Source organism: Pan paniscus, chromosome 6 (genome assembly GCF_029289425.2).
Source record: "Pan paniscus chromosome 6, NHGRI_mPanPan1-v2.0_pri, whole genome shotgun sequence".
Lineage (NCBI taxonomy): Eukaryota > Metazoa > Chordata > Mammalia > Primates > Hominidae > Pan > Pan paniscus.
Window position 1 is genome coordinate 95,113,681 of NC_073255.2, and position 23,779 is coordinate 95,137,459.

Here is a 23,779-nt window from a genome sequence, read left to right on the forward strand (position 1 = left end):
AACATCTAATTGCCAATGTGAGACCCTCTAGCTGTTTTTCCCTCTCCTGTGGTAATTGTGGAAGTGCATGACACCATGGAGGTGCTGTAAAATGGGAGCTGCCAGGAATGCTGAGCCAACAGTGGTCTCAGAGTCCTCTTGATTGCCCACCGGCTTTGTAGGAAACAGCTTTGGTAGTTCGAAGCCATGATATTTGGGGGTCGTTTATTTCTGTAGCATAACTTAGCCTGTCCTGACTGAAAGACCAACCTTAAGCAACATGTGTGAAAAAATCGGTTAGGGTTATGAGTGTTACGAACAACTAGGACTTGGACTTCGTCTTGCTGTCAGATGGCACTTATAATCTTTTCAAGAAGTTCTCTGGTTGGGCACAGTGGCTGCTGCCTGTAATCCCAGCACTTTGGGAGGCCGAGGTGGGCAGATCACCTGAGGTCAGAAGTTCAAGACCAGCCTGGCCAACATGGTGAAACCCTGTCTCTACTAAAAATACAAAAATTGGTCGGGTGTGGTGGTGCACACCCATGATCCCAGCTACTTGGGAGGCTGAGGCAGGAGAATCGCTTGAACCCGGGAGGCGGAGGTTGCATTGAGCTGAGGTTGTGCCACTGCACTCCAGCCTGGGCAACAGAGCCAGACTCCATGTCAAACAAAAAAAGGAAGTTTTCTATCTCAGTGAGGCAAAATGTACTTTTATAGTCTTTTGCAAAGCCAATAAAACATGTATGTTCTACTATATATGTGTTTTCACAAATAACTTTTATATAACTGTTATATATAGTATATTTATGATATATATACTTCTTATTTAATCATTTTATTGCAATTCCAACAGGTAGATTTATTTGTATCACTCTGAAATCTCTTTAACTCTAGTAGTACTTTTTGCCCTAAAATATTATTTTGTCTGATTTTAGAATAATAACATCAGTTACACTATCTTTTGGCGTGTTAGATTCTGCATGGTATTATTTACTTTGATTTTTTTTTCTTTTTCTTTTTGGAGACAGTCTTGCTTTGCTGCCCAGGCTGAAGTGCAGGCACCATCTCAGCTCACTGCAATCTCCACCTCCCGGGTTTAAGCAATTCTTGTACTTCAGCCTCCCAAGAAGCTGGGATTACAGGCATGTGCCACCAATACACAGCTAATTTTTGTATTTTTAGTAGAGACAGGCTTTCACTATGTTCGCCAGGCTGGTCTCAAACTCCTGACCTCAAGTGATCCATCTGCCTCGGCCTCTCCAAAGTGCTGGGATTACAGGTGCGAGCCACCGCACCCAGCCCTATTTACCGTCACTCTGTGTCCTCATTTTGGTGTGTCTCATATACACAGCACATACTTTTCAAAATCTAGTCTGATAAGTTCTGCCTTTTTAAATTCTTGTATTTAGTCTAAAAATTAATACTTAATGTAATTGTGGATATATTTGTCCTTATTCTGTGATATTACTTTTGCTTTCTCTGTGTCCCATCCGCTTCATGTTCCATTTTCTCTCCCACATTTCCTTCCTTGGGATTAATCAACGTTTCATATAGTTCTGCTATCCTTGTTTTAGATATGCATCAGTTAGTTTTACATTCTCTTTCTATTCTTTGGGTGGTTACCCTGAAGATTATAACAGTCATCTTTGACTTACTAGAGTCAAATATAAATTATTTGTATTTTTACTACTTCCAAGACAGTGCTAATACCTTTGGTGATTTTAACTCTACTAACCTTTGCAACTCTTATGCCCTCAAACATATTTTCACTCCAACTTTCCAAGTTATTCTTGTTGGAAGCATTGGTTTACTATAAGCTACTCCATCTTAGCCCGAAGCACAGCACGTTAGGATGTTAAATTGGAACTTTGGGCAAACACAGACCCTGTGGCCACCCCTCCTCAGTCATAGTAAGATTTATAGTAGACCGCAGGTATAATGTCCATTCAAAGTACTGACGGAAACCTCAGTGTAATGAGTAAGACTCTTAAAACCAGCAAGTGTTGCTTGTACTAATAAAATAATTCCTGTTTATTGATCAGATAACTGTTCAGTAAGATTTCTTTAAACAATGGGATAAAATGTATAATTACCTTTAATAACCAATTTTGGTAGTTATGGTAGTAAGTAAAGTTAATCCATTCAATATGCTTCTAATGCTGAATCATCAAAGCTTTCTTAATATTGAAGAGTAAGGTAACCTAAATAGAAGCAATAATTTGTCTCATAAATTAATACTTCTTACCTCAAGAAGGGTTATACATTGGTAAAAATCACAAGATTGGTTCTAAAAGACTACACACAAAAAAACAGACTTAGGTTCACTTCTACCAGAAAATCTAGATTAAGTACCATAGAAGGGACACATAAACCTAATACACAATGTAATCCTACTACTTCCACTTCTAGTTAAAATAGAAAACATTGTGATGGACCATCGTTTCTGCTATACCAGCCAGAAAGAAATCAATAAACTAAAAATCACATATTTTTAAGAGACATATGCAAGTAGGAAGTAAATTCCACAAAGGCATCCTCACTTCCTGGTGAGCAGAAACAGGTGGCCTTTTGCCTCCCTGAGACATTTGCCAAGTCGAGACTTGGGCAGGTGGAAGATTTGCCTGCCATAGGCAGAAAGACTTCGCTGGGGTTAGTCAAAACCATCAGAGCTTTTAATGACCATGTGTGTTGGCATGACAAAGTGGAATGAATTACTTAACCAAAGACATCATACTGTCATGTAATATCACACATGACGGTATACCTCTGCATTTAAACATGGCTCTTATTGACTTCCACTTGGCACTGAAAAGAAAGAAAACCATGATTCCTAGGATTTTTCTCTGACACCATCATGTTGTAGGGGTTAGAATATCATGAGTCTGTGAAGTTATTTGCTTTCTAAACATAAGATCATGTCCAAGATTGTGACAATGACAAAATCCTCTTACCAAGTGAATATGACGCTTTCTATATACTGTAATTTTTCTTTAATTATAGTTTTCTAGCAATTTCATCTCCCTTTGCTCTGATTTAAAAGTGGTTCTGCATTTTTCTCTCTTCATGACTCATTTCAGTGTTGAAGGCAATGATAACAACATACTATACTGACAGGAGCTTCACCTTTGAGTCAGGCACAGTCAGGTTCAGATTCTAGATCCATTGAATTTCTACCTATGTTACTTGTTTCCAAACCTTTGAATTGGGATTATTGCAAAAAATGAGTGACTGCAAATGGGAAAGTGTGTGGTACCGAGAAGATACTCAGTAAATATTGCCTTCCTTCCTTTATACATATGAACTCTTTGAAAGGCTATAAAGTAAATGGTGTAGTCAGAATGAGACTGTGAATATGGCTATTTTATTCATATGGAGAAGATGACATCATCAGGCCCTACTGATAAACCCCGGAAATGCCTCTCAGTACCCACTCTGCATTACCTAAATGACTGCAGCTGTACACCAGCTTTTCTCCATAGGTCCAGCTCCTTTCGTGTCCAATTTTTCCTCCATCTTAGCCCAAAGCACAAATTTATATTCTTAAGTGACACATTCATGTGTCACTCACCTGCTCAAGACATTCAATGGATCCTTAATTCACATAATCACAGAATGAAGGAACCAAGAGGAATCTTAAAGATCATACTATAAAAGCAAACAGGTTTCATCTCAAATGCCAGCTCCCTCCATTTGGGGGTAGCTCCCTGTAGTGATGATAATGCAAAGGAATTTTTTTTTTTTTTGAGACAGAGTCTCACTCTGTTGCTGAGGCTGGAGTACAGTGGCACCGTGTCTGTTCACTGCAACCTCTGTCTCCTTGGTTCAAGCAATTCTCTTTCCCTCAGCCTCCTGAGTAGCTGGGATTACATGCACCCACCACCAAGCCCAGCTAGTTTTTATATTTTTAGTAGAGATGGGGTTTCACCATGCTGGCCAGGCTAGTCTCAAACTCCTGACCTCAGGTGATCCACCTGCCTCGGCCTCCCAAAGTGCTGGGATTACAGGCGTGAGCCACCGCGCCCGGCCCAATATTGCAAAGGATTCTGAGGCCCAGTGCTGACTTGTCAGATAGAAGCTCTGTAGTTGATTCGTGATGTCTGCCCCAGGCATAGAAAGATTGTCCATGTATTTCCCATTCCTAATCAAGTCATCTTCCTAATCAAGCGCTGTTTCTTCAGCCAGTTCTTTTGGTATATCTTCATACCCCAAGTAACATGCTTATGATGCTGCTACTTGAGTTTTCAGTTGTAGACTTGATCTTTTTTTTTTTTAATCACTATAAAAGATGAGGATTCAGCCCTCTTTAGACCCCTGTTCATCACAAATACATTTCTTGTCCCTCTGTATACACGGTATTCTCATGTCATAATTTTGATTAGTTCAGAATTTGTTATTATTATGAACATATAAAGGCTATTCGTGCCTGAGCCATGTGATATTATATAATTACCCTTCCTTACAAAATTTTGTGTTCCCAGGAATTTATAAACATCCTGTTTTTACACTTTTATAGTTTTCGGTGTGCTTATCAGTTCAATCCCAAATTCTTCTCCAATTATATAAATCTCCTCTCAGTATATTCAAACACATTTGATGGCCTATTCATTTACTCTTCTTGAAGAAATCTCTTCTAAGCCTCATCAATGACCTCTAGCCAAAGACTAACAGGAATACATCAGCAGTTGAATGAGCTGAGTTTATTACATATTGCAGCAAGGGAGAACACACGCCATGGAGAATTGTAGGGAGTCTCAATAGAGGGTATTAGAAAGGACTTACAGGATTTGTGTCATGTGACTTGAGGAACGGTTTAAAGAAATGGGACTTTGCCCTGAATTTGGATGTTCTCAGGAAATGAGAGTAATTCTGTGGTAGAGTATCTTAAATTTTACCTAGAAAAAGGAAAGATTAGATGGAGACCAAAACTGTGATTGTTAAACAAAGCTATACAAGGGGAATTTATGGTATTTTGTGGCTTGGACAATGTTCATGTTTTTGTCTATGTTCAAATACAGTTATGGAGTGGCCTTGTTTTTGTCCTGATCCATCATGATTACAGAGGGGCTTTGTCTGAAGTTGATGTTCTGGGCAATTGTTTATGTTCAACAGGGGAATACCAAGGCCTACCTATAAGTACCAGTTCTGCTCCTCAATATCAGGGGCTGCCTTTTTCTTTCTCAGCCTTCTGACTTGTTCCAAAGTAGTCCATTTCTCTATGTGCTTACTGCACTGCTCTCATTCTAGGAGCCTTACTCCATCATCTTGCTGATGCCCTTCGCCTCTCTTCCGACTCTATTTCATGGGTCTCATCTATTTTATTCTCTTAGCTTACCCCCTTTTGGAGGAGGGGACATGCCTTCCAGTAGCTTCATGAGAAAAATGTTAGTGAAAAAGTAATTGTTTAAGACTTTGTGTGTTGGAAATTGTATGTCAGAAGACCTTTCATGCTAAAAAATATTTTACCCTCACACTAGCCATACAGACAATTAGTGCTTTAATTGGATATGGAATTTTAGGTTGGAAATCATTTTCCCTCAGGAAAAAGGCATTAGATTAACTGTCTTCTAGCTTCACTATGAAGAAGATTTGATGTCATTCTAAATATTGATCCTTTATTTGAAGCCATTTTTTTTTCCATGCTGGAAATTTGTAGGATCTCTTACTTGCCTCCAGAATTTTTACATTTTACAATGATGTTCCCATTGTATCCATTGTGTGGGGCACTGAATTGGGTTCTCTGTCTATGGAAATATATGTCCTTCCAAAGTTCTGATACTTTGTCTTGGATTATTTAATTTTGTCCATTTGATTTTCTCTATTCTGTCTTGGATTCCTTTTACGCAGATGTTGGACCTTCTAAAACAGTCCTCTAATTTTCTTTTTTCTTTTATTTTCCATTCTTTTTTGTCATTTGACTTGCTAAAAGAGAAATTTCCTCAAGTTTTCCTTTCAACCCTTCTACTCTTTCATTATGCTATCATACTTTATATTTCCTTGTGCTCTCTTTGTTCTCTGGATGTTTCTTTTTCATAGTATCTTTAATCTCTTATCTCATTGAGGCTATTAATGATAGTTTCTTTTTCTTCTTCTTTTCCTAAATAAGACTTTTTCTCCGTGTTTTTTCTGTATTTTTCTTTTTTTGTTTTTGTCTCTTTCTTTTTAGAAACTTTCCTCCAATATATGGTAATTCTTGGCTATCTGCTTATATTTAAGCATAGGCTGCTATAAATCTAATTGGAAGCTGTCTGTGATGGTGAGGCTTGTCACTGTAGTTTGATCTGACTGGACACAAAATATGTGAGGCATGGCCTTTGACCGAAGAGGAATTTGCAGTAGAATGCACACAAGTTGTTCAGATTTTAACAAATATTATAAAAGCTATTTATATTATGACACTACTAGCTATTAAGTCCACAAAATAGCACCCATTGAATATAAAACTAAGCACCCATAGAATATAAAACTAACAGAAATTAAAGTGTATTAGAATCATTTTCCTTTGTTGATTTTAAGAAAAATCTGTTTTTGTTCTAGTACAGTTTCAGTGAGAGACTAACTTCCTCTTTGACCCTGTGATTTATAATTAGCCCAGCCACTGCCCACAGCTGGCAGTACTTGAAAACAGGAGTGGGTCAGGCCAGGCATTCCCAGCCCAAGTGAACATTTTTTCAGACTTGCATGCAATCCAAAACTAAAAGAGATAAAAGGTAAACATGAAGAGCTCTAGCTATTCTTCAGAATGTATTTCCCCCCAGAGACAGTTGTTTGATTCTCCTATGGCATTTGATTTGTACATAGAGACTCTCCCAGAAACTCAAGGTACAAGCCTCATGAAAGGTTGGAATGCTTTAGAAAAATATCAAAGTGTTAAACTGAGGTTCACTGATACCAAATAATTGGGATATTTACAGCAACAAATAATGTCTAATTTCTTAACTTTTATGAAAGTTACCGATGATTATTCATGCATTGAAATTGCCTGGAAGAACAGACACCAAAACTATTAATAGTGACTCCTGGGGAGTAGTACTTGAAGCAGCAGAGGTAGGAAGCAGATTTTTTTTTTTTTTACTTTACACATTTCTGTTGTTTGGTCACCAATCACAATAAATACATTTTTAAATGTGAAATGCTACACTATAAAAACTAAAAGAACTATCATAAGCTTACAAAACCTGATATATGCAGTTTGGGGCTCAAAAGAAATGGAAAATATCTCAAGTAACTCCAGACCATGTAATTAGAACTTTGATACTTGATAGTTATTTTCCTCCCACATTAATGGAGACTTCAGTCTAACTCCAGCCTATTTTCCAGATTACCTTGGGAAGGTTTCCTTTCAAGAGAAACACCTATTAGGTTAGGTTTGTAATTTGGCCTCAATGAGTAATAGAAACTCAACTATAATGATTTTGCTAAATAGGGAGTTGTTTTACTCACTTAAAAAGAGCACAGGTAGGCACAACAGGTTATTTCACATAATGAAAAGTCTAGGATCCTTTTAGCTCCCCTTTCAGTCAACCTTAGTGTGTACATTGTTTCTCCATGGTCAGAAAATGGCTATTCCACCTTTAAGCATAAACTGGCAAAAGGAGGAGGAAGGGCAACGAGCAAAAGACATAAATGATTGCTGGCTTGGCCAGCTCCTTTTAACAGGAAAACAGCCACTTTCCCAGGACCCCTCCTCACAGACTTCCACTTACATTTCATTGGCTTGTCTTAGCTCATATGGGCACCCCCAGCTGCAAAGAAGTGTGAGGACTCCTGGATACATTGCAGCTCTGGGAAAAAAAAAAAAAAAAAAAACAGCATTCTGTTGCTGTCATGGTTAATACTAAATGTCAATTTGATTGGATTGAAGGATACAAAGTATTGATCCTGGGTGTGTCTGTGAAGGTGTTGCCAAAGGAGATTAACCTTTGAGTCAGTGGGCTGGGGAAAGCAGACCCACCCTTAATCTGGGTGGGCACCATCTAATCAGCTGCCGGTATGGCTAGAATATAAACAGGCAGAAAAATGTGAATGAGAGACCGGCCTAGCCTCCCAGCCTGCATCTTTCTCCCGTGCTGGACCCTTCCTGCCCTCGAACATCGGACTCCAAGTTTCTTCAGTTTTGGAACTCAGACTGGCTTTCCTTCCTCCTCAGCTTGCAGATGGCCTGTTGTGGGACCCTGTGATCCTGTGAGTTAATACTTAATAAACTCCCCTTTTTATTATATATATATATATATATATATATATATATATATATATATATATACACACTAATAGGAGATATATATATATAGAGAGAGATACAAAGAACCCTGACTAATAGAGTTGCTAAGATCAAGGTGGAGGGTAGCTATTGGCTAGGCAACCAGGAGGCTCTGCTACCAATGGCTTATCATGTCACCTCTTCCACAAGCCAAGCCTACCTAATTCCTGCCTGAAACTAGAGAGCTGGGCTTTACAGAGAATTTAAAATGGTATCAGAGAAGCAGTAGCCAGAGTTCAAAAATGAATACAATTTATTGCAGTATTGTTTGTGTTTCAAAATATTGGAAATAACCAAAGTGTCTAGACCTCAAGCCAGAAAAATCTGTCGAGAGCCTTTAGTTGACATAGTAGCTAGTGAGTGTGTTCTCATCATATTTTCTGTCAAAACCTCATAAGGGTTCCTGGGCCCTGTTATTCACGTTTAGATCTGCCGACACCCGGGAGCTGAGCATGAGGACAGCCCACTCCAGGCACACCTGTAGCAGAGAATCAGACAGGGACCCAGGATGTTTGCTCCTCTATCCAGGAGGTCTTAACTTGACTTTCCTAAAGGAGAAATCAACTCCTCCTTGATGAATATTCACATCTTCCAGGAAGGCTTTCCCAATTATTCAATTCTATACTGAGTTCTCCCTTTTCTGATCTGCTATAGCAATTTTATGTTTGTTAAGCCCACAACATTCTGTATATTGTCAGACATGTTTCACAAGACCACATCTCGTTTTCCTGAGTCCCGTGTGTGCATCTCAAGAGCTAGTGCTCCAGGGTAGGAGACCCAATGGAAAAGCAGGACATGGACACCTGAGGGTACAGAAGGTGCTACTGAAGATACCCTGATTCATGGATGATGGGGCATCCAAAGACACACTTTAGTGACTTTAACATAGCAGCATGATCCTCAAAAAGATCCTGTTAAGTAACCTTCAAATCACTAGACAGTGTGATATTCCTTTCTTGGGTCTAAATTTTGGCCATTATTCAACCTTAGGGCCTACAAGTGTGTGCTGTCATAGTAGGAACTGAACCACATCAGATTGGAGTCATGTGCTTTTGGTGTAAATAGCCAACTGTAAACTTGCTCTAAGTCAAGTAGGCTGGAAGCACCCCAAGATGACCCTCCCTGTAGCCTTGAATGGTACCCTTTCCCCATCAGCTGCCACATGTCCTCCTCTCTACTCTCGTCTTCATCACAAAGAATCTGACAAGCTTATTCCTAATAGGGCAACAAAGACTTAAAGAGTGAGATTTGCCTTCTCCCTAAAGTACATCCACACAGGAGAAAAGTGCAAGCCGTTACAACAGAAATGTAATGGTGAAATTTTAGGTATCAACCAAAAAGTTGAGGCTTTTCTTTTGTGTAAGAAATTTCCAGCTACTAATCAAATGACTATATATAAGTAGCAAACTATCCCCACTATTATTAATAAATTACATATTTTTCTTTATCCTATATGATTTCATAAATGTACTCACATTTTATAATAACTATAATTTGAATAGTCATAGTATATTCATGTCTCCAAAGTACTGGATCATGAGTTAGGCAGATCATGGGTTCCAAGTCTACCTCCCTGGGTTTACACCTGCACCATTGAGGCAAGTTGCCTAAATGTGTTTGTGCCTCATTCTCTTCATCTGTACAATTGGAGAAAATATTCCCCACCTCATGAGGGGTATTGTAATGATGAAATAAGATCGTATATACAGGCATTTAGAACCTTGCTGGACACTTAGTTTATGTTCAATAAATGTTAGCTATTAGTAAGATTTATTTCTAAATAATAAACATTTGCAGCTGGCAAATTATAGATTTTTGGCAGGTCTTCATATTTTAATTTGCCATGGCTTATAAAGAATATTTGGCATAAAGGGAAGTTCTTACAAGATTGAGATTCGTGATTTGCTCAGCATTTTCAAAAAGTGTGTGATGAGGTTGACTACACGGCAGTGAATTTTATTTATTTATTTATTTATTTATTTATTTATTTTCAGACAGAGTCTCACTCTGTCACGCAGGCTGGAGTGCAGTGGCACGATCTCAGCTCACTGCAACTTCTTCCTCCCGGGTTCAAGCAATTCTCTGCCTCAGCCTCCCAAAGATTTATTTCTTACATAAATGCATGTTTTTAAATTTTGATTTCCAGATCGAAGCTATCCCCAAAGATGATTCTACATTATCTGAGAGAAGGCGAGAGCTTCACAAGGAAGTTGAAGTAGCTAAGAGGAATTTGGCCCAACAGGTTAATATCAATGCTCATTTAAGCTTCTATCTAAGAAGGGTTCATACAAAGTTGTGCTTTTAACTGTGCTCCACAAAACCTTATCAATAAGAGAGTCATCAAAGAGAGTATGATCCTGCTTCATGTGGGCATATTTCTTCATCTCAAAGTCCACTCCAATCCTACACTAAATTTGAGAAAAAAGAATATGTTTGAACCGCAAAAAGTATTCAAAGGAATGAGATTTTTAAATTATGGGCTGTTGATTGCATTAAAAGTAAACCACAGATGTTTTATTTCACCAATGCCTAATTTCAAATTTTCTTTTGTTTTTATGTCTCTTCTTTTTCTTAGTCACTTGAAAATACAGTCTGAATACAAAGAGGTTCTATCATGTTAACCCATTGATTTTCACATTATTTTACAAAATGAAAAAAATGAAGCTAAAACACCATTACTTTATTTTTTATTTTATTTTTTTTTATAGAGAGGGATCTTGCTATGTTGCTCAGGCTGGTCTTGAACTGCTGGCCTCAAGTCATCGTCCTGCCTCAGCCTCCCAAAGGCTTGAATTACAGGCATGAGCCACCACACCTGGCCTGTTTAAAAAAATACATTTTGTATAGGAAATAAAAAGGTAGTCTAAGATACTAGCTTTACTGTATTACTTCAAACAAATAACTTATAATATTATCTGTGTTTTTTTCAAAAGAAAATTATATCAGAAATGGAGTCTAAGTTAGTAGAACAACAACTTGCAGAAGAAAACAAGCTTTTAAAGGAGCAAGAAAACATGAAAGAGCTAGTAGTCAACCTTCTCCGCATGACTCAAATCAAAATTGATGAAAAGGAACAAAAGTCCAAGGATTTCCTGAAAGCTCAGGTAACTGCATTTTTTTAACCATTCATTGATAACTACAAGAGTTCAGGGTAGCCTCATTATAATGCAACGTGCATTAGGACATGGATGAAGCTAGAAACCATCATTGTCAGCAAACTATCGCAAGGACAAAAAACCAAACATTGCATGTTCTCACTCATAGATGGGAATTGAACAATGAGAACACTTGGACACAGGAAGGGGAACATCACACACCGGGGCCTGTTGTGGGGTGGGGGGAGGGGGGGGGGGAGGGACAGCATTAGGAGATATACCTAATGTAAATGATGAGTTAATGGGTGCAGCACACCAACATGGCACATGTATACATACGTAACTAACTTGCACATTGTGCACATGTACCCTAGAACTTAAAGTATAATAAAAATATATAAATATTAAAAAAAGAACTGGAAGAAAACTCAAAAAAGAAAAGAAAGCTATACAATTGACCCTTGAACAACATGGATTTGAACTGCATGGGTCCGTTTATACACAGATTTTTTTCAACCAAATGCAGATCAAAAGTAGAGTACTCACAGAATACAAAACCTGCAAATATGGAAGGCCCACTTTTCTTACAGGTGAGTTCCACCGGGCCACTTTGGGACTTGAATATGCTTGGATTTTTGTATTCTCAAAGGGTCCTGGAACCAGTTCCCTATGTATACCAAGGAACCACTATAACTGTGCCTCTCCTTCAAGTACCAGTGACTATAAATCTTCCCTAAATGAGATTCAATCATGCACTGAAAGATAGTCCCAGGATTCAATTAACAGTAATCAACAATTTAGATGGGAAAGGAGATCATTGATAATGATCGGAGGATTTGAACAGATGGCAATTTCAGTAAGAATAAAGTGGGTGCCTCCAGTGGACAGGGCTGGCAGCTGCATAGGCTGCAGATATCATTTAGTTTTCACTCCCATCTCAGACTCCACTGTGATTTGTCCAGGAACGACTCAAGAGTGGTAGCATTAGGTAACTGTCCCTCCCAACTTCATCAAGACAGCATCATTTAATCGAATGCCAGATACCCTTAGTTGCTTCATCACACCATGATTTTCCTGGGCCTCCTACAAAGTGCCAGTGCAACATTCCCCACTAAAATCAGCAATAAAACAAATGGTAAGGCAGCACTCCTGTCATGCAAGCTAAAATTCTACCATTAGAATCATTTATTCCATATAAGGATTATGTCCAGATCATGCCCAGAAGCTCCCTGTTAAAAATAAACAGGATATTACATATTACTAAAATAGAAGAATTTATCAGGCCAGGCATGGTGACTCACGCCTGTAATCTCAGCACTTTGGGAGGCTGAGGCGGGCGGATCACTTGAGGTCAGGAGTTTGAGACCAGCCTGACCAACATGGTGAAACCCCATCTCTACTAAAATACAAAAATTAGCCAGGCATGGTGGCAGGTGCCTGTAATCCCAGCTACTTGGGAGACTGAGGCAGGAGAATCGTTTGAACCTAGGAGGTGGAGGTTGTAGTGAGCCAAAATCGCACCATTGCATTCCAGCCTGGGTGACAGAGCAAGACTTCCTCTCAAAAAAAAAAAAAAAATTAAAGAATTTATCACATGACCCAGATGTGGTCTGTTTGGTCTGTTTCTAAGCACATCCTTTGTTCTCAGTCTAAGTAAGTATTTACATAGAATGGTATTTCTTCTCATTCTGCAGAAAGAGCTCACTCACACCAAAGCATTAGTGAGCAATGAGGTATGAAGTAGATTTTTGCAAAAAAGAGAAGATCTACATTGCACAACCCACTGCAGGCACTTCACATCCCCCTTTCACTGTTTATTTTTCTACTTTAATATTTAAGAAACTAAAAGAAGTTCAGGATGGCTGGCACATGGGAAGATGGGGAGAAAGGATGTCAAATAGTGAGACCAGAGAGCGGGACAAGTCAGATGATGAAAGTCACTTAATCCATGTTAAACGAGTTAGACTCCATAATGAAGGCTGCAGCAAGAGTGAAGTTCATGGAGTAGTTGGGTTTCACTAGGTAAAGAAGTGGTCAGGGAGGACTGGGTGAAAGAAAGGCAGCTTCAAAGCACAGGGTGGCTAAGGGGGTAAGATGCAGGAGCAGGACAAGGAGAGGAGAGAGGAGAGATGTGAGAAGGTCATCTTGGGCCAGGAGCGGTGTCTCACACCTGTAATCCCAACACGTTGGGAGGCCAAGGCGGGTGGATCACCTGAGGTCAGGAGTTCAAGACCAGCCTGCCCAACATGGTGAAAGCCCATCTCTACTAAAAGTACAAAAAATTAGCCTGGCGTGGTGGTGGGCACCTGTAATCCCGGCTACTCAGGAGGCAGAGGCATGAGAATCGCTTGAACCCAGGAGGCGGAGGTTGCAGTGAGCTGAGATTGCGCCACTGCACTCCAGCCTGGGTGACAGAGCGAGACTCTGTCTCAAAAACGAAAAATAAAGAATAAGAAGGAAGGAAGGGAGGGAGGGAAGGAAGGAAAAGAAGGAAGAAGAAAGCCATCTTCACCAAGTCAGGGTCTGGGACAACTTGGTGTTGGCTGGGAAGATCCCACTCAAGTGAGTCTTTCCTAGTTAGAAACTTCCTCCCTTTTCTCTTTAGAAATTACAGAAACACCAGAGGTATACTTATTTGTTATAAGAAACACTGATCTGTTTTATGAATTAGATAATTTTTAATTAATTTCAAAAACTGATATACATGTATATCTATGTGTGACTAATCTATGTAAAGCAAACCTCATTATTAAATGAGCTAATTTGTATTAAACCAAAATAGACAATTCTTCTTGAGATACAGAAATCGATAAAGGACAAATGTTTATCCCTTGAGTATTTTTAGCATTAGGAATTAGTGTGTTAAACATTACCTGTACTTAGCTGCAGTTTCCATAAGAAGGCAATCTTTTATGTTCACATTGCATCCACATCCCTAAAGACAAAGGTGAAGAAAAAAAAAACAATGTCACTATCACCCCCAAGACAGAATAGATGACACTACATTTTCCCATCTGTTTTATTATTCATGTGTACAGTTACTTAAATATTCGTTTCTTCCTGACCGCTATTCTCATGGAGAACAGCATTAGAAAAATGCTACACATCAATCTTGGCTCTATGGCTAGTTTCTTTCAAATCACTCATACCAAAAGGGCTTTGCTCTCAGTCCTTGAGAGAAGGCTGACAAACTCTTTCCTCTGGTTTCTACCAGCAAATCCTTCATTTTTGAATATGTTTCTTATCCCAGATGCAAGAACCAGTATCTTTTGATTTGAAGAACATAACTAGTGTATTTAGCACTTGATATATTTTTTAGAATTCTAGAAATATAACTGCTTTCTTTTAAAATATTTATGTGTAACACCTCCTTACAGCTGATCTCAATATGATGCCTTATTATGTAGGAAAACACCCCACATACAAAAGAATGGAAAGCACTTTAAAATCATTGCTTCAGTCTCTGACAAAACACCACAGAGGGTTCAGTTTATAACACTCACCAAAACTTACTAGGAATCCTCTTCTCTCATCTATTTTCCATAAACTACACTCACCCAGTCCAGCTGTGTGGTTCAAAATCACTCTTCCTCTCTCTCGAAAGTTGTCCAAACTTTTCCTCAAACCCAAGCCATGCAGGCTCTTTGCGTTTTCTCTTGTCTCGTTTGTTCTCTTCCTTAGGTAACAGTTAACAGTTTGTCTTAGCCAATGTAAATCAGTTCAGCTAGCCAGGGAATTTTCAGATCTCCTTTACCCTTCACCCTGATCTGTACAACCCAGCAAGCCAAGAAAGAATTTTTTTTTTTTTTTTTTGGAGAGACAGGATCTTACTTTGTCGCCCAGGCTGGAGCGGAGTGATGCAATCATGGCTCACTGCAGCCTCAAATTCTTAGGCTCAAGCGATCCTCCCACCTCAGCCTCCTGAGTAGCTGGGACTACAGGTGCACACCACCATACCCAGATAATTTTATTTTTGTAGAGATGAGGTCTCACTATGTTGCCTAGGCTGGAGAATTGTCTTTAATGGAAGGGAATGATGTGGGATAAATCTGGGAGTGTTCATATGTTGTTATTTATTTCACATTTTTTTGTACATTTCAGCAAAAATACACCAACATTGTTAAAGAAATGAAAGCAAAGGATCTTGAAATCAGGATACACAAGAAGAAAAAATGTGAAATTTATCGGAGGTAAAGTAATTATGTGGTGTTTTATCTACGTAGGTGAGGGGAAAAAAACCTGATGTTTATTTCATAAGTTTCAGTAAACACTTTGTATTTTTACAGACTGAGAGAGTTTGCTAAACTGTATGACACCATTCGAAATGAAAGAAACAAATTTGTTAACTTACTCCACAGAGCTCATCAGAAAGTAAATGAAATAAAAGAAAGGCATAAAATGTCATTAAATGAACTTGAAATTCTGAGAAATAGTGCCGTTAGTCAAGAAAGGTAAGTGTTATAATAACTACTGGCCTTTCAAAGGCTTGTTTTCTGATTCATTTGAACTCTAAAAATCCTGGGGATAAGAAGATAGGAAAGAGGCAGAGGCTGCAATGAGCCAAGATGGTGCCACTGCCCTCCAGCCTGGGTGACAGAATGAGACCCTGTCTCAAAAAAATAATAAAAATAAAAAATAAAAAGAATAGTATTTTAGAAAGCCAGAATTAGAAATCCAGAAAAAGCCCTTGTTCAAACATCTCGTTTTATAGATGATAATATATCGTGCTTCTACTCTTTGGGAGTCATTTTTTTAATGAATGAAAAACCATAACATATAACTATGCTTACTATGATGATTTTCACCTGCCCAATTAGAAAGAAAAGCACAAATCTAATAATGGGGATTGGGAAGTTAGAAAACAATCAAATCATTTGTTAACCAACATCCCCTGATTGTAGATGTAAAGCATCTCATGTGTTGTGGGAGGCAATACATTATAGCAGATTGGTGAAAGAGGTGGTGTCCAGACTCAAATACCACCCCTGCCACTTATTACCTCTGTAACCTTGGACAAGCTGCTTTGTCTCTCTGAGCTCACTTTCCTTATCCATACGATATTTCATGCGACATTTTACTGTGAAATGAGCTAATTCATATAAAAACACTCAGAAAAGCGTCTGGCAAATGGTTGTTTTCTTCATTTATTATTTACCATGTGCCAAGATCTTCTGGACTCTTTCACCTATGTTAGTAAACAGTACACGATCAGGGTATAATCTAATTTTCTGATGGCCATTATTGCCCAGTTTCCTTCAACAAAGCAATTATAAAGTGGCCTCATTTCAGGGGTCGGGGGTGGATGAAAAGAAAAATATGATTTCCTAATCAGGTTCTCATCCAACTTGATAATAAAATACATTTATAGAGGCCATGCATTCATTCAGCATTTATTGTGGCCACAGGCTGAGTCAGGCACCACCTTATGTCCAATGGACATTATTGGATATAACCATCTCTGTCCTCAAGACAGCAGTCTCCTGAGAATGACAATAAATGAATGACTGCAGTCTCTCGCTTTGATAAAGGGGGTCAGCAGAACATTGGGGGAAAAAGGAAAGATGTTCTAATCTGGAGCAGAGAAAATCTGAGACCTGGAAGGATTATGAAAATTCCTGAAGAGTATCATAAGATGAATATCATTATTACTAGTATCATTTCAAGGGCTACACTAAAGCAAGGTCTGTCTGCTTTGATAGTGCTTGTGTTTCAGAAGCCTTCATTCCTTTTAAATAAACTAAAGAAAATTATAATCTTACCCATTGTCTTATTATTTTAAAAGAAAGCTACAAAATTCCATGCTGAAACACGCCAACAATGTTACCATCAGAGAGAGCATGCAAACCGATGTGCGCAAAATTGTATCAAAACTTCAGGAAATGAAAGAAAAGAAGGAAGCCCAGTTAAATAACATTGACAGACTTGCCAACACAATCACAATGATCGAAGAGGAGATGGTGCAGCTTCGCAAAAGATACGAAAAAGCTGTTCAGCATCGAAATGAAAGGTAAAAACCAGGTGTGAGAACAGAGTACCAGGGATCCAACTGAGGAATGTCACCTCTTTTTCTATCTAGACTTGACAGTGAATAGTGAGGGAAATGTGATATTCAGGTTGCATTAGCCTTTGGAGAGAAGGGACTGTGTGTTGCTTCCCTGGAAAATAAGAAACACTGTCCTCACGCTGGGCACAGTGGCATGATCCCAGCACTTTGGGAGGCCAAGGTGGGTGGATCACTTGAGCTCAGGAGTTCGAGACCAGCCTGGGCAATAGGGTGAAACCCCATCCCTACTAAAAATACAAGAAATTAGCCAGGTGTGGTGGTGGGTGCCTGTGATCCCAGCTACTTGGGAGGCTGCAGCACGAAAATCGCTTGAACCCGGGAGGCAGAGGTTGCAGTGAGCTGAGATCGCGCCACTGCACTATAGCCTGGGCAACAGAGCAAGACTCCGTCCCCAAAAACAAACAAAAAAAAAAAAGAGAGAAAGAAAGAAATACCGTCTTCATAAACAGGCAAAGAGGAGGGGTTTGGGAAAGTTGCTTGCTTTTGAAGATCAATGTCCTTTCCTAAGTGGTCATTCGGGATGCCTCTTATAACATCAGATTCTTTCAGCATAATTGACATAAATAAGTGTGGAACTTGTACCCAATGTTGTGGTAAGTTTGGTCTTATTATATTTAGCCATTCTCCTAGTTCATTTGCTCAGCAAGTTAGTAAGACCTTTAGGAGTAGCATTATTTCTTCCAGGTTGCAGTTATATCATTAATCAATGTTTACTTCAGCAGTTTCTCCCAAGTTACTTGTGCTCTGAGAAATTGGAATGTGAAATTTGCAGAGCCCTGTGATAATGACATCTGGTATCAGATTTTTTTAAGCAAACTTTGATTGTGTGCTATTCTGTATAAGGCATTAGAGTGCTAGACCTTGAGAGTACAAAAAAGTGGTAAAACATTGTTCCTGGCTTCTGTTGTCAAGAGAACTTGATCTTGAGCCTTTGAAAGGAAAACAGACAAAATATAGAGCTGGGATTAGCCGAGTACAACCACATGCATGCATGTTTTGAGGAAGGGGAGTCATAGATAGAAGCAATTAAAGGAGGAACTCTGAAATAATGTATATGCATAATGTGTGGGAAGACCTTTAGGGTCCTTTGAAGAACAGCACATTTTCAAAGGGCTGGTAGGTTTTTCTCCAGGGGAGAAAAAAAATGCTATTCAGCTCCTGGCACAAACCAAAGCGTTTGGACAAACAGTGTGCACCCAGGTGCCACTCAGATCAGTGGTGCATGATCGGTCATGCAGACCAGAGCTGCTGGGGTTAGAACATTCTTACTTTGTTTCCTCCCCATATTCTCCGTTCAAGGAGGGGTCTTTCTCCTGGCATGATTACAAAGGATAGATTTTTGCCTGTTTATGGGGAAATCACAACCAGAAATATTCAACTTGAGAAGAAACTAATGGGCCTAGCAACTTAATATAGAGCAGACTCACACCAGAACTACATTCCCTGGGCCCCTGCCTGTGTGCTTCTGGCCAGGCCTTGGTTGGCAAGTCTGACCCGAGAAAAGGATCTGCAGAAAATCAGACTATGGGATCACTTTGTTTGTGCATTGGGAATGACATTCTTTCCCACCCCAGGAAAACCTTTGGGACTTTCAGAGACATGTGGCTAGCCAACCACATGGTCGGCCTCAAAGTTGAGAGGCTCAGTAACCCTCCTATCCCTAGAGAATTCCAAAGTGTGGATGTAATTTAACTAGAAAGCCATTGGTGACTATCTGTGATCCTCTGGAAGTATGCTATGTTGTGTATATCTTGCATCCAAAGCCAGAGGGAACCACAATGACTAGTAAAACGGTGGTCTCAATGCCCACTTAGCCTCTGCCTCTGAATTTGACCATAGTGGCGTTCAGCTGATAGAGCGGGAAGAAGAAATATGCATTTTTTATGAAAAAATAAATATCCAAGAGAAGATGAAACTAAATGGAGAAATTGAAATACATCTACTGGAAGAAAAGATCCAATTCCTGAAAATGAAGATTGCTGAGAAGCAAAGACAAATTCGTGTGACCCAGAAATTACTGCCAGCCAAGAGGTCCCTGGATGCTGACCTAGCTGTGCTCCAAATTCAGGTGGGTGAGTGATCACGGGACACTTCCTCAGACCATTTATTTTTTTCTGCCTTTATTAGTTTGTGGGTGAGTTCTTGCATGTAAACCAAGCCATACTATTTCTGGGACCTATAAGAATCCATCCATCTTGTTTAAAAATACACTTGAATGCTACTCTAGGATGGAATCTGTGCTTCAGGCATCCAGGCTACACATTGTCTTTTTTTCTTATGAAGCATTTTCTGCTTTTCTTGGAATTTGAAGCCTCCCAGGACTTATCTCTAGCTCAGCTTCCTCATAGCTCAAACTTCAGTGATCTAGACTCTCACTACCCTCAGCATAATTATGTTGTTGCTGCTTGCTGGACAGATCTTGAGGAGGATGAACCAGCACTCTTACTTTTGATACTCTGGCCCCCAGAGCAAGAGATTGTCTGGAGATTGTTGCTTATTAGTAGTTGTCAGTTACATATAACTTGACTCTTTATTAACCACTGTAGTTCTATGATAGCTTAGTAACTTGGCCTCTGACATGGCCTTTTTTAAAGTGGAATAGATCCAAAAAACTAAAACATGAAATAGCAACATAAATAAAATGTGAATATAAAGCTACTTTCTTCACATGTGTTACTTGGGGTTTATTCTTCATAGAATTTTTTTAAAAATTAAAATAAAAACTGTGTAGCCTAAACTTGTTCCCATTGACCAATGTAGCAGGAACAAATTCTAACCTATAATATATTTTTTTTAATGTCAGGTTTGCATATGGATTTTTTTCCTGATAAAAAGTTAAGACATTTGGTGAATGAAATTTTGTAAAAGTATAAAAATTATAAAGAAGAAAATAAAATTCTACTCCCAAGATATAATTGCTATTAAAATTATCAAAAATCTGGGAGACATCTTGTCATTTATTTTCTAGGTATACAAGTAAATGTTTTTCATTAGCTCATGCCCTAGACAGTTTTAGATCCCCCTTTTTTTTAATCATGTGAAGGGGATTCATAGGCTTTCATGGGACTAGATGATAGATCTGCTTTCATATTTTATGCCATTTGAATGTGTATATGCTGTATAGATAATAGCCTCTTTCAGTTTGCACAAATATGCCAATGTTCTGATTCCAAGTTTGTTTGTTTTTTTAATTTAGCCTTGAGTTCTTCCACTCATTTCTTCAGTAAGTGTAGTCAGATTGAGATTGATTGGCTAGAAAGTCCCCCTAAACTCCCACAGGCCTCCCCAGGCTTCCTGTGGCTCTGACTCCTGCTTCCAACAAAGGTTCATTTGAGGGATCACCCATCAGCCTGCACACACAGTGCCTGTGCCACTTCTGTGCCATGTCCGCAAAGGCACGGAACTCACCCCTTCCTCAGGCTACACCTACACAAGACCATTCATGCGAGGACTCTGTGGACAGACTTTATTAAAGATGTGGGGCAATGGTATGTGGGGTTACATTACAGAAATGCAAAGCACTTCAATTTGATATCAGATATCCATACTCTTCTTGGGGGCACTCTATCACTGGAGACGCTTCCCTGAGCACTAATACCTTGTACCACACCCTTGCCTAGCTCGATTTCACTGGCTTCTCTTTCACCTCCCCTCTCCCTCCACAGCCTCCTCATCCCAGATTGCCCCCAGGAACTCCATGCTTGCCCCCACTCCATTTTACAGAAGAATTTGGCTCTCTCCAGCTTTTTCCCAAAATGAAGCTTTAGGTCCATCTTTGCCCATCCTAAACTATCAAGATGCAGAGCAACACAAAAGATCTTTACATTCAATAAAATCTGCAACAGAATAATTTCCTCTCTATTGTATAAGAATATTCTTTGTGTTCACTGCAAATCAATACTTCCATTCAGTGGATAAAATTGTTCTTAGAAAAAAAATTGTCGTTTTGTTATATAAAACCTCTTATCTAGTATGAAATGTAAATTCACTTTTACCCAAGAAGGAAATATTATGCATTTCATAACACTACACTCCCTGCCTGATGGTGAATTTTGATCATTTTGATTTCACATGAACTGAGACATGCAGACTGTGTTATCAGTTATCTGCTCTACCGGAGTGAATTCTGATTATCTGCTCAGCATCAATCATGTGTACCCTTGAAGGATATGATGCGAAATTTCTAGCTTCAGGCAAGCCATTTCTGTGCCCTGTTGTGCAGTGTCAGATCCCGGTCATATCCTGTCATTTTTTACAGCCACAGTGTCTTGGGTTTGTTTTTTTTTTTTAAGTCTTCTCCCTTTTTTGCATCATTTTCACAATTCTCTTAAGGTTTGCATTTTTTTCGGTTGTCCGTAACAGTTTTTAATTGTCCAACAATCTAATCCAAGGATTATCATGAGTCTGTTCTCCTGGTTCCTATAATGATAGCTCAATTTTAGGAAGTCACATGAACTATTTTAGGACACAAGGACACTATTTTACATAGACAGAGTAAACAGTTTTTCCTCAAATGCCAAGGGAAAACTAAAATTGAGACACCCCTTTATAAGCAAGCACTATATTTTTGTTTCTTATTTAGTTTCCTAATTAAGAAAAGGGAACATTAAGTATTGTTAATAATAAATACAACAAATGCTTGATTACATATGTATGTACACTTCAATTCTATATTAAGGACATTTAAGGAATGTAGATACAGGAAAAAGAAAAATGTTAAATTATTTGTCAGCATTTATAATTATTTTTGTAGGGAGGAGGAGCATAAATTAAATTTTAAAAATTCTACCTGTATCAGTCTTAGACATGTTGTAAAATACCATCAATATATTATGTCATATGATGGATCAACCCCATGGCACTGAGCCTTTTCTTCCCATTTGACAAGCGAGGAAACTAAGGTTTAGAGAAGATAAATGATTTACCTGAGATTACACAGGTATTCAGTAGGAAAACTGAAAATAATGCTTGTTGGTTGTCACCATGCTCCGTATCTCTCTCCCTATAAAACAAAAACTAAGTGTGGCTACCATTCCTATTTAGGAGTAGCCATGTTTCTTCATTTACCACCAAAATCTCATTGATTCAACAAATAGAGTTGATACATATGACACTATATTAGGGATTTAGCAGAAAAAATACAAATAGCCCAAGCTGTTCCTCACAGAGTGTACATTAGGTAGATTCAATAATTAAGAATGTTTTTCTCTGTCTTTGGGAAGCCATTAAACCTATTGCCAGCCAAGTGTTTTGAAATGAAGTCCAGTGTGTTGTATGCGAGTTACCCTGGTCTCTGTAACAACCTGCAATGAAGAGGTGAAGGCTGTGTGTTAGTTCATTTGCATTGCTGTAAAGGAATACCTGAGGCTGGATAACATAAAGAAAAGAGGTTTATTTTAGCTCATGGTTCTGCAGGCTGTGTAGGAAGCATGTGCCAGCATCTGCATCTGGTGAGGGCCTCAGGAGGCTTCCAATCATGGTGGAAAGCAAAGGGGGAGCAGGCACATTGCATGGCGAGAGAGGAAGCAAGAGAAAGAAGCAGAGGAGCCAGGCTGTTTTTAAACAACCAGATGTCACTTGAATTCATAGAGTGAGAACTCACTCATTAGCGCAAGGACAGCACCAAGCCATTCATGAAGGCCCCATCCTGCCCCCATGACCCGAACACCTCTCACCCAGCCCCACCACCAACGTTGGGGATTATATTCATTCAACATGAGATTTGGAGGGGGACACATCGAAACCATATCAGGCTGTATACTTGGAGCCCTGCAACCACACAGCATCCCATGAACATGACACAAAATGGGAAGCAATCAAGGGCCGCTTGTGAAACCAGCTTTTTCTATGACCCAGAAGGCACTGCCTCACCTCATATGATCAATTATAGACATCATCGTCACAGTACCATAAATGAGCAGAAACGTCACTTAACCAGGTCCCAGCTGATGGGGTGTTAAGAAAACAGAGTTCTCTTCTACCCTTGCCTGGGTTGGTCCTACTAAAAAACTCTCAAGACCCTGGGCAATGTGATTTTCAGATTTACTGAGCTAGAGAATTCATTTTAAAGTTAATGTTTTTTTCTTAATAGTTTTCACAGTGTACAGACAGAATTAAATACCTGGAGAAACAGTTCGTAAAGCCTGATGGTGAGAATAGAGCTCGCTTCCTTCCAGGGAAAGATCTGACCGAAAAAGAAATGATCCAAAAATTAGACAAGGTAAACATTATTGCTTAAAATTGCATCTGTTAGCCCCTCGTTGATGTAGTTTCACAGATACCTATGGTACTGTTTCATGTTATGCTGACAGACCTATCCTTCATTATTCTAGTCACTAATATAGTCCTTTTGTTGTAATCTAGTCATACATTCTAAGCTTGATT

General features: G+C 39.0%; 1 protein-coding gene and 1 long non-coding RNA gene across 12 annotated transcripts in view; one reads left to right on the forward strand and one right to left on the reverse strand.

Moving 5' to 3' along the window:
* The window catches only part of CCDC146 (coiled-coil domain containing 146), a 172,157-nt gene that overhangs the window by 139,865 nt on the left and 8,513 nt on the right, over window positions 1-23,779 (forward strand). For 10 of the 11 annotated variants that reach the window (XM_055114575.2, XM_055114580.2, XM_055114574.1 and 7 more), the window contains 7 exons: window positions 10,383-10,478; window positions 11,170-11,340; window positions 15,433-15,521; window positions 15,618-15,782; window positions 17,114-17,338; window positions 19,235-19,463; window positions 23,487-23,615. In XM_055114575.2, the coding sequence (XP_054970550.1) occupies window positions 10,383-10,478; window positions 11,170-11,340; window positions 15,433-15,521; window positions 15,618-15,782; window positions 17,114-17,338; window positions 19,235-19,463; window positions 23,487-23,615 (1,104 nt within the window). The remainder of the gene's footprint in view (window positions 1-10,382; window positions 10,479-11,169; window positions 11,341-15,432; window positions 15,522-15,617; window positions 15,783-17,113; window positions 17,339-19,234; window positions 19,464-23,486; window positions 23,616-23,779) is intronic. The other variant, XM_055114576.1, reaches the window with a different exon arrangement.
* Window positions 10,532-23,581, reverse strand: LOC134730705 (uncharacterized). Its single transcript, XR_010112623.1, has 3 exons — window positions 23,517-23,581; window positions 14,205-14,266; window positions 10,532-11,056 (listed from the first exon to the last, which is right to left on the reverse strand). It is a non-coding gene; the product is annotated as an uncharacterized LOC134730705 (long non-coding RNA).